General features: G+C 36.5%; 1 protein-coding gene and 1 long non-coding RNA gene across 5 annotated transcripts; both read left to right on the top strand.

The window, feature by feature from the left end:
* Positions 1-1,043: 1,043 nt before the first annotated feature.
* On the top strand, positions 1,044-8,285 carry LOC112501843. 4 transcript variants are annotated; one of them, XM_025105579.1, is made up of 3 exons: positions 1,050-1,239; positions 6,257-6,422; positions 8,051-8,285. In XM_025105579.1, the coding sequence occupies exons 1-3, from the start codon at positions 1,066-1,068 to the stop codon at positions 8,068-8,070; spliced, it is 360 nt and encodes a 119-aa protein (XP_024961347.1). In that variant the 5' UTR covers positions 1,050-1,065; the 3' UTR covers positions 8,071-8,285. The 4 variants fall into 4 exon arrangements, 2 of the variants coding, with proteins under 2 accessions (XP_024961347.1, XP_024961346.1); XR_003067570.1 differs by lacking the exons at positions 6,257-6,422; positions 8,051-8,285 and adding an exon at positions 5,077-5,293 and having other exon boundaries at positions 1,044-1,239; XR_003067571.1 differs by lacking the exons at positions 6,257-6,422; positions 8,051-8,285 and adding an exon at positions 1,525-1,990 and having other exon boundaries at positions 1,044-1,239.
* Positions 8,286-9,754: 1,469 nt separating this feature from the next.
* On the top strand, positions 9,755-10,865 carry LOC112501850. Its single transcript, XR_003067574.1, has 2 exons — positions 9,755-9,848; positions 10,313-10,865. It is a non-coding gene; the product is annotated as an uncharacterized LOC112501850 (long non-coding RNA).
* The last annotated feature ends 689 nt before the right edge of the window (positions 10,866-11,554 follow it).

Raw genomic sequence — 11,554 nt, 5'->3', positions numbered from 1 at the left:
ATCACAACTTCTATATGCAATAGAAGCTTGTTGCAGCCTTGAGTTTTCTTGTCTTTACGAGTGAGTGGTTTATCTAATGTCGTATGTTTGAAAAGCTACAAAGATGGATTTTTGTAATATTCTTTAATGTGTTAATGCAAGTTGTGGAAGTGTCAACTTCGAAGACTGCAATATGTTAGCAACCTTAGAAAGTATTTATCAATATTTCTTATGCATTGTTTTCTAAATATTTTGTTTGTAAGCTATATTGTTCGTAAATTATGTCTTGTTCTTGTTTGCCAATGCCGATACAAGGCTTTTTCAAAAATGCTACTACTTAGAACATTACAGAGTTGTTTTAAAATTTTCATTCCTCTAAACCAGTCTTGATACTAATGTATGGTTTTAGCACTATACATAAAAAACGCTCATGTGGGTGTATTGAATCTCTTCTTCCATGACTCCGAACTAGGTACTGTTAAAACCCATGTTGTCATTGTTGTTTGCCTGTGATGACATCATGCCATTTATGGTTGCCCGAAAGATTAAACCTTGCACAAAGTTGGCTCATATACCAACAGTTGCCTAAAAAAAGAAGAGAATAATCCTTTCATTTTGATAGCTATTCTTATAATAATTTGGTTTTAAATTTAGTCCCCTTAGTTTGATGGAGTAGATGATAATAAAAACAATGCTTCTTTTGGAAAATTTATATATTTGAATCCCATTGCTTTTGTTTGTAGACATCGTACGAAGATTGTGAAGTCCTTAAGCAATATCCATGGCAATCTTTAGCCGTGTGTCCAAAATGTGATTTTTTTTGTTTTTAGCCTTCCAAGCCATTTTTTGAGAGAAGTCATCATCATATATTAAAAAACAATGAAATGTTACATCCCGCTGCATTGTGCGGACATACAACTAGTATATATATATATATATGTGTATATATATATATATATATATATATTTGTCTAAAATATATTTTAAAATAAGCAACAAAATATGGGCAAACGGAAAATGGCCTTCCCACTATAAATAGAAAGAGCACAGTCGGAAGGTGAATTGGGGGAGAAATGCTCGGAAAAAATGGATGAGGCTCCAGCGAGAGAGACGGGAGGTTTCTCAAGGGTTGTTGCCCCTCTTTTGCCACTACATGATCACAAATTGGGTCATGTTGAGCCGATGATTTCGTCCCCCCAGTTCTTCACCATCAATCAACAACAGCCCTTGAAGAACAGGCAGAAAGATGAAACCAAAAGGGTAATATTTCAGTTTCTATTTTTACTGAAGCCATAATTCGAAATACAGTGGATCTATGGTCCCTGTGGTTTACGAAATTTATGGAGATGCTCTATGGTTTCTGTGCTTTAATTCAGCCTCAGATATCAACAATATGCTTAATCTGGCACTCTTTCGATCAGAAACTGCTTCCAATTTTATTTATTTATTTATTTTTATGGCTTCTGCTGCTGCTGCTGATGAACTTCTTCTTGTTTTTGGTACTGCTTCCGATTAATCTGTTTGTTTTTATTTTCCGATCTGGAGATAATCGGAGGTTGTTACCAGAAAACGATCGAGGCTGTGATGATACTCTTCTGCATTTAACATTTTCCGAGCATGTTGTTCTGGGCAGTGGGTGAAACTCGGACCGTATCTTGGCGGGGCAACCCGAATGGTGTTGCAGCCATGGCGGTGTTTGATCCCCTTTGTCTTATTCCAGATCTGCAGATCTGAGCCTCTCATCCGAAATTACAATTTCTGCGTTCATCCAAAGAAGTTGTTAGAAAGGGAAAATTTTGGATTTGTAATGGAATCAACTTCCACTCAGAGAACATGAGGCAGTTACATAAGGGGGATGAAGATGATGGTTTAATGGTGGTTATCCACCTATGTTCATACCAAAGTCTGATTTTGACTTTATTTGGTCAAACATCCTTCTTTGTAGCCGATGATTTTCTCCAAAAAAACACACAGATCGACAGTTTCTTCGTTGTTGCTGTTGATGTTACTACTCCCTTCGTGTCCACTCTTAAAAGTTCTACTTTCCTATCATACTCTTGATTATGAGATTGGATAAATTCATGAAAATCACTCTCCAAACCAAACACTCCTTAAATAACGTCTCTGTGATTTCATGAATCCTAAAAGCTTCGCCATTGATGATTGTTTTTGTCTGATGAAGACGATCTAAGAGGCTGTGTTGATTAATCTGAAAGCATCTGAGTGGATTCAATCAAAGTTAGAGATTATTTGCATATTGGCAGGGCAATCATTTGCAGCCATGGCCGATTTATCCTCTTTGTTCCATTGTTTACAGATTTGAGTCTCGCATTTTTCAACTCACCCCCATTTTACCCATTCTTTTATCATTTTCCTTCCAAATTTGATTAAGCCACTTTTTATATCGCTAAGCCATCACCAAACAGTCATGTATAACTGACGGAATAGGCTGTGAATTCCATTAAGCTCATTAAGCTGCTAACAAACATGCCCTTACTGTTTCATTTGAATGCATCTGAGTGGGATTGGATCATAGTTGAGAGATGATTCGCATCTTGGCAGGGCAATTAAGAAGCAAGTATGTTTGCAGCCATGGCGGATTTTTCCTCTCATTTTTCCATCCAACCCCATTTTGCAATTTCTTGTCTTTTTAATTTTGATTAACCTGGATATCCAACCCGTTATGCGAGTCGACTAATCCCAGGACGACCACCTGCTTTGCAAATAGCCCGGAGTCACCGTATTTGAACCTCCGTGGCCACAAGGGGATTTTTATTACTCCTTGGATTTTAAACTGGGACCTCCTGGTACTTTTGACCTTTGGAGCCAAGCTTAAATCAATTAGGCCAGCTTTGTGGTTCAATTTCTTGTCTTTGTCCTTACACATTGAGGATTTAAGAACAAACTACATATGAGCTTTTTTGAATCAAGTCAATTTGAATAATAAAAAAAAAAATAACCTGGAAGTTTGCAGCCATGGTGGATTTGTCCTCTTTGTTTGATTGTTTATAGATACGAGCTCATATTTTTCAACCGACCCCCATTTTACACTTACTTATAATTACTCGGTGAGCGTTGATGGTTAAAGTCACCACTCGTTTATCTTTTCGGGTAAACATTCTTGGTTTTCAAAAGGGATGTTGTTATTGATTCAACAGGTGAAAATCTTCTCGTTCATTTATCGGGTAAGGTTATTGGTTTTTGCTATGCATGCTTCTTGGCTGTTGTCATATAAAGTAAAGCAAGTGACATTTGATAAACGACCTCTTAGGGGTTGTTTACTAAATACTTACCCGGTAAGTGTGGATCGGGTAACTTTCCTCACTTGATGCATATGGCAATGGTTGAAAATCTTACCCGGTAAGAGTGATGATAGGGATAGAGAGTCTTACTCGGTAAGTGATGGTGAGAACTCTTACCCAGGTAAATTGTTGCATACGATACCGTTTTAATATACTACAATCTTATCTGGTAAAATAGATTGTAGTGTTGACTCCTACCGGTAAGCGCTTACCTTGGGTAAAACATTTGGTATTTTCATTGGGACTTAAAGTGGAAGGCATCTGCATCTTGGTCATTCTGCATGTATTTTTATTAGAAAATTCTATTTATTTATTTACTTTTGGGGTAACCATGAGTTTTTGTGTCAGTTTACGTGCAGCCTGATTAATCCGAGTCTCTAAAGAACAGCTAAGAAAATTCCTAGCGGTCTTTAGCGTGGAAGTTTTTAAAGGTTTTGTATGATTTTTCTAAGAACCATAAGATTAATATGGAAGTTTTAAATAGTTGCTCTTTTGAAAGTATTTTAAATTTTTGGGTGTTTGAGATTGCTTATGTTTTTGTACAAAAACACTTATCAACTTATTATAAGTCATAAGAATTTAACTCGTTCAAAATTTTTTTATTACCAGTTTGGTACCGGTATAAGTTGTTTATTTAAACACTTAAAAAGTATTTATTACCAGTGTCATACTACAATAAGTCACAAAGCTTGGATTTTTTATTACAATTTTTTTTTAAAACACTTTAATGACTTCATTCAATTTGAACCGAGCATGGCAGGCCCATATCGGCTTTTGGGCTCAAGGGACAAAACTTCGGTAACCCAAAAGGAAAAGTAGACATCCCACTATATAGTATATAAATACAAATAGCACAGTCGGAAGGTTAATTCGGGGAAGTTTGCTCGGAAAAAATGGAGGCTCCGGCGAGAGAGACGGGAGGTTTCTGTAGGGTGGTTGCCCTTCTCTTGCCACTACATGATCCGGATCCGGAATCAGGTCATGTTGAGCCGATGATTTCTTCCCCCATTCTTCGCCAATAACCAACAGCCCTTGAAGAACAACGAAGGCAGAAAGAATAACCCAAATGGGAAATTTGAATTATGGATTTGGTCCTTAAACGTTTTCTCAGATTTGTATTCAAAATATGCTTCAATGTTTTTTCTATAACAAAAAGGGAAATTATGGTTTCTATGCTTCATTAATCGCAAACTGCTTCCATTTGTTCTATTTATTTGGTACTGCTTTCGATTCATCTCTTTGTTTTCGTTTTCCGATCCGGAGAAAATCGGAGGTCGTTACCAGAAAAATATCGAGGCTATGATGGCTTCTGCATTTAACATTTTCCGAGCATAGGTTTACGGCACTGGGTGAAACTCGGCCCGTATCTTGGCGGGGCAACCCGAATGGTGCTGCAGCCATGGCGGTGTTTGATCCCCTTTGTCGGATTCCTGATCTGCAGATCTGAGCCTCTCGGTGCAAATTACGAAGTCTTCTTCAGGAAAACAATTCGATAACACCACTCAGAACATGAGGCTAATTTCAGAGGGGATGAAGATGATGGTTTCTAGGGTGGTTGCCCCCCTCTGTTCATACCAAAGTCTGATTTTTATTTTATTTAGTCAAACGTCCTTCTTTGTGGCCGATGATTGTTTCCCGAAATCAACCACCCTTCAGCTCGGAAGCTTTATCCATACACACAAATCATAGAAATCAACAGCTTCATACTTGTTGATGATCTTGTTATTATTATTATTATTATTAGAGTAAATTACGATTTTCGTCCTTATGTTTTGTTGAAAATTGCTATTTTCAGATTTGATGAATTCTAAGAGGCTGTGATGATGAATTTGTTTGCATCTGAGTGGATCCGATCAAAGTTAGAGATCATCCGCATCTTGGCAGGGTAATCCGGATGGTTATGTGGAAGAAAGAAGACTTCTTAGTCTCAGTTCTTCGACATTGCAACCAGGAAGTTTGCAGCCATGGCGGAATCATCCTCTTTGTTCGATCGTTTACAATCTGAGCCTCACGTTTTTAAATCGAACCTCAATTTACACATTTTTTAAAAATCTTTTTCTTACATATTGAAGAGTTAATCGAAAATTATGGTGGTTGGATGTTTCTTTCTGTAACCACAGTTTTTTGAAAACCCTAATCCCCTTTGATTTTGCGAGGATTATTTTTTTTATTAACCTGAATATTAAACCTGGTATGCTAGGCGACTAATCCCGGGCGAACACCTGTAGCCTGGAGTTGCCGCATTTGAACCTGGATCTTGCTGGCATTTTTGACCTTTGGAGCCACACTCAAACCAATCAATCACCACCCTTATGGTTTAATCACAATTGGTGCATCGTTACCAAAAGAATATCGAAGCTTGATGATATTCTTCTGTATCTTACGTTTCTGGTCATCGGTTTCTGTGCATTGGGTGAAACTCTGGCCCGTATCTTGGCGGGGCAACCTAAATGGTTTTGCAGCCATGGCGGTGTCTGATCCCTTTGACGGATTCCAGATTTGCAGATCTGAGCCTAAAACCCTAAAACCAAACCAAAAGAACCCAATTACTCTCTGAGAGAGTAGAGATTTGGATTTGTAACGTAAACAATCCACTCAGAGGAATGAGGCAATTTCAGAGGGGCAAGGGTGGTTTGCCCCCCTCTGTTCATACCATGGTCTGATTTTGACTTTATTTAGTCAAGTATCTTTCTTTTGTGGCCAATGATTTTCTCAAGAAATCAACAACCCTTCGGTATGCTCTTTTCGTACACATTCACACCGAACAACGATTTATTCGTTATTTTTAGAGTAAACTACAAATTTCGTCTCTATGGTTATATGAAAATTATGGATTGTGGTTTCACTTTTGTTACGGATTAGGTTCCTCGACTTAACTCCGTTAACTTAAGTATATGGTATTTATATTAACAGCAAATATTCATTCACCCTCACGCCTTTATTAAGATTTGAATTGTTGCTCATTTGGAAATCAGAGGTTATCCGGTACCGCTAGACCAATGAGCCCCTTTGGTCTATGGAATTCTAAGAACTTTGGCATGGAGATGGTCCAAGAGGCTGTGATGATGAATCTGAATGCATCTCTGAGTGGGATTGTAACAAAGTTAGAGATTATTCGCATCTTGGCGGGGCAATCAATCAGTAAGTTTGCAGCCATGGTGGATATATCCGTCTTTGTTCCATTTTTTACACATCTGAGCCTCGTATTTTCAAACCGTTTTCTAAATATTTTACGTCTTGTTTTGATTGTTGTTATGATTTTAGGGTTGTTTGTTTACCTCTTAATACTTCCATTAAAAGACAACCTCTGAATCGTTAAAGAGGTGAATTTTGTTTGGCAGAAAAAAAGTCCGCCTTTGTATCCCAATCTTCCTTAACCATTCATTAATCATGAGTCTCTTAATCATGAGAGTCTTAATCATTTTGACCACTTAATCATTACGTATTAAACCATTTAGCAATTGCCAAACAACCCATTTTTGGTCCAAAGCATTAAAGCAGCTGTTCTTCAAACAACTTGATTATTTTAAGTTGATTGATTTTTTCCAATGAAATTTAAAATTCTGATCTGTTTCTGTAATCCTTTTCCCCCTTTTGGGTATGCTCGTTGTCCAATCTTGTGATTTTTGGATTATAATGTTTTGAGATACTTTTCGAATAATTTGTTTTTTATTTTTTATTTTGGAAATATTGATAATTCATTTTATTTATGTATTAACAAGAATTAAAGTTTGACACGTTTTTTATGATTACTTTGGGGTCATTTACCTAAACACTTACCCGGTAAGCACTTACCGGTAAAATTCAACACTATCGCTTATTTAACGGATAAAATTTTATTCATTAAAACACATCGTATGCAACAATTTATCTTAGTAAGTGTTAAACCATGGTAAGAGTTATCGTCTTTACTTATCGGGTAAGATTATTTAACTACAACCTTATTTTCAAAGTTTATTTGTTAAAATACAATTTTTTATCAAGTTTTATGTTTGTGAATGGATTCCTTATTATATGTTTTATTTATGTGTTTAAAATATAAATTGTTTTTTTGAAGCAAAATTGTTCATATTTTCGCTGCAATTTTTATTCTTTATGAAAAAGTTAAAATATTAACATCTAATTTACAATTTAAATACATAAAACAATTACTAAATTTTAAACAAATAAATTATTGATTGATATATATGTGACGATTTTAAAGCTTTGGTGGCTTCATCGGAGGAAATTCCGAGACGTTATTAACATTTTGAAAACATTTTGAAAAAATTGGGGGAGTTATAGTTTCCATTACTGTTTGGTAGATCAAACATGTTAAAATGAGTTGGTGATTGTTTCAAATGTTGGATGAAAACCATATGCGTGGTGTCCGATTAGTTTGAATTTAGGCTTCAAAAGTCAAAAGTGTTTGGAAGTCTCAGTTTGAATTTAGGCTTCAAAAGTCGAAAGTGTTTGGAGGTCTCAGGTTGAGGAATAAAAATCCTATTGTGACCAATGATTTTCTCAAGAAATCAGCAACCCTTCAGTTTGCTCTTTTCATACACAAATTCTCACAGAACAACGATTTGTTCGTTATTTTTAGAGCAAACTAGAAATTTTGTCTCTATGGTTATATGAAAATTATGGATTGTGGTTTCACTTTTGTTACGGATTAGGTTTCCTCGACTTAACTCCGTTAACTCAAATATATGGTATTTATATTAACGGCAAATATACATTCACACTCACACCTTTGTTGAGATTTGAATCGTTGCTCTTTTGGAAAACAGAGGTTATCCGGTACCGCTAGACCAATGACCCCCTTTGGTCTATGGAATTCTAAGAACTTTGGCATGGAGATGGTCTCCAAGAGGCTGTGATGATGAATCTGAATGCATCTCTGAGTGGGATTTGTAACGAAGTTAGAGATTATTCGCATCTTGGCGGGGCAATCAATCAGTGAGTTTGCAGCCATGGCGGATTTATCCGTCTTTGTTCCATTGTTTACACATCTGAGCCTCATATTTTCAAACCGTTTTCTAAACATTTTATGTCTTAACCACAAGGGTGGTGTTTGATTGGTTTGAGCTTGGTTCCAAAGGTCAAAAGTACTGGAAGGTCCCTGGTTCAAATCCAAGGAGGAATAAAAATTCCTTGTGGCTACGGAGGTCAAAATGCGGTGACTCCGGGCTATCTGCGAAGCAGATGGTCGTTCTGGGATTAGTCGGCTTGCATAACGGGTTGAATATCCAGGTTAATAAAAAAAAAGATAAACATTTTACGTCTTGTTTTGATTATTATGATTTTAAGTGATTTTTGGTTCGGAGAATGAAATCAGCTATTCTTCGAACAACTTGATTATTTTAAGTTGATTGATTTTTTTCCAAATGAAATTTAAAATTCTGATCTGTTTCCGTAATCTTTTATATCAACTAGAATTAAGGTCCGACACATTTTTTATGATTAATTAGGGGCCGTTTACTTAAACATTTACCCGGTAAACACTTTTTCGGTAAACATTTTTCCGGTAAAATTCAACACTATCGTTTATTTACCGGGTAGGATTTTATTCATTAAAACGCATTGTATGCAACAATTTATCTTAGCAAGCGTTAACCACGGTGAGAGTTCTCGTCCTCACTTACTGGGTAAGATTCTTAGTCTTTGTCATATTCATCCGATAAAGTAAAGTGACTTGGTAAGTGCTTACCCGAGTAAGCGTGCGTTTGATAAACGGCACCTTAGTCTATCACAAAGCAAAATAAAAACACTAAAAATGATGAACCGATTTGATAAAAACAAATTAACTACAACCTTGTCTTCAAAGTTTATGTGTTAAAATACGATTTTTTAACAAGTTTTATTGTGTTAATGGATTCCTTATTATATGTTTTATTTATGTGTTAAAAATATGAATTGTTTTGCTAAAGTAAAATTGTTCGTATTTTTATTTATGCAATTTTTTTCCTTTATAAAAAGTTAAATTATTAACATCTAATTTACAATTTAAATACATAAAACAATTACAAAATTTTAAAGAAATATTATTGATTGATATATATGTGACGATTTTAAAGCTTTGGTGGCTTCATTAGAGGAAATTCTAAGACATTATTAGCATTTCGAAAAAGTTGGAAGTTATGGTTCCAATTACTGTCTTAAAGATCTTCCGTTCAAATCCAAAAACTTGTTAAATGAGTTGGTGATTGCTTCCAATATTGGATGAAAACCACATGTTTGATTGGTTTGAATTTGGGTTTCAAAGTTCAAAAGGGTTTGGAGGTCCCACGTTGAAAAATCCTGTTGTGGCTACCAAAGTTCAAAAAGTGTCGGAAGTCTGATTTGAAATGATCTGTGACTGATGATTTTATTCAATTTGAATTGGAAAGTGGAAATGTTGGGCCCATGATGGTGGTTTGGGCTTCTAGAAGATACTGAAAAGCCCATTAAATCCAGGCTAGAAAATAGTAACGAAAACTGGGTAAAGTGGAAACAGACTTCCCATTTCCCAATATAAATACAAACAGCACGGGTGCAGTGGCTCAAATTGGGGAGATATGCTCGGAAGAGGCTCCGGCGACAGGGACGGTGAGATTTCTCAAGGGTGATTTCTCCTCTTTTGCCACTACATGATCGAACCCGTTCATGTTGAGTCGATGATTTCATCCCCCATTTCTTCACTCCGCAATGGTGAATGACCAAAAATCCCTTTGCAGAGCAGCAGTAGCAAACAAAATGTCAATCGAGATCTGTGCTCTCTCTCTCGCTCTCTCTCTCTCTCTCTATCTATATATCCCTATCTCGATTGGCAATTGTTTCTATATTATACATACATATATATATATATAGGGGGAAGTTCATTTTAAAACTATAAAAAGGTTAACAACGTTGATCTTTTGCTGTCTGGCTGGCTGGCAGTTGATGATGCTTATGATACGGCTTTCGATTTTATTTTCCGTTCCGGAGGTATATCGGAGGTCGTCACCATGGTTATCGGAAAACTTATCTAGGCTGTGATGATATTATTCTGCATCTAACATTTCCGAGCATAGGTTTCTAGGCACTGGGTGAAAATCGGCACGTATCTTGGCAGGGCAACCCGAATGATGTTGCAGCTTTGGCGGAGTCCGATCCCCTTTGTCCGATTCTTATATTTGCAGATCTGAGCCTCATACCAAACTAAACGACCCTACTAGGATTTTTGGAATGGTAGTAGGATTTATACTGTGTTCAAGAATCCTTTTGTAGACCTGAGCATATAATCCGAATTAATCTGTAAACAATTCCACTCACAGAAATGAGGCTGATTGGGGATAAAGATGATGGTTTCTAAGGGTGGTTGCCCCCCTCTGTTCATACCAAAGTCTGATTTTGACTATTTCGTCAAACATCATTCTTTGTAGCCGATGATTTTCTCCAGAAATCAACAACCCTTGCATATTTTGTCCTTAGGTTTGTTAAAAATAACACTTTTCGTCCCAACAGTTCGTTTGATAGAAAAAAAAACATGAGTGTCTGTAACAGAGCTATCTCTAACAGATTCCAAGAGGCTGTGATGATGAATCTGTATGCATCTGAGTGGATTTGATCAAAGTTAAGAGATTATCTGCATCTTGGCAGGGCAACTTGGATGGTAATGTGAAAGAAACAAGATCTGATGGTCTTCTTTTTCTTTTCACATTGCAACCTGGATGTTTGCAGCCATGGTTGATTTATCCTCTTGTTTGATTGTTTACAGATGAGCCTCACATTTCTCAACTCAACCCCATTTTTAAACTACAATTTTGGTCCATGTGGTTTACACCCAACTATGAACAGCATTCCTGGACATAATTAAGGGGTTGTTTGGTTGGTTTTTTCATCAAGATGTATGCATGGACAAAGCTGTATGGATTAATCTGTCTGTTAGATTGGATAAAGCTCTGGTTTGACACCGCATAAGTTGATAAAAACACTTTTATAAGGAATCATAAGTTGTTTTAAACAAGCAATCTCAAATACCCCCTTAGTAGAGTTTCATGGTTGGAAGTTGCATGTTTTCTGATTGAAACTTGACTTTCTGCATCAAGCTCCCTGAAACTTACTGAATAAGACATTTTCTATTAGGCCGCTATCAAACAGCTATATATAGCTGTCTGAATAAGCTGTGAGTCTCATTAAGCTGCTAATAAATAGACCTCAGTTAAAAATGGCTGCTACAAGAGGCTGTGATGATGAATTTGTTTGCATCTGAGTGGATTTGATCAAAGTTAGAGATGACCCGCATCTTGGCGTGGCAATCAACGAGCAAGTTT

This window comes from Cynara cardunculus, unplaced genomic scaffold (genome assembly GCF_001531365.2).
Source record: "Cynara cardunculus var. scolymus isolate 2C unplaced genomic scaffold, CcrdV1 Un_Scaffold_634, whole genome shotgun sequence".
Classification (NCBI taxonomy): Eukaryota; Viridiplantae; Streptophyta; class Magnoliopsida; order Asterales; family Asteraceae; genus Cynara; species Cynara cardunculus.
This window is presented reverse-complemented; position numbering and strand designations above follow the sequence as displayed.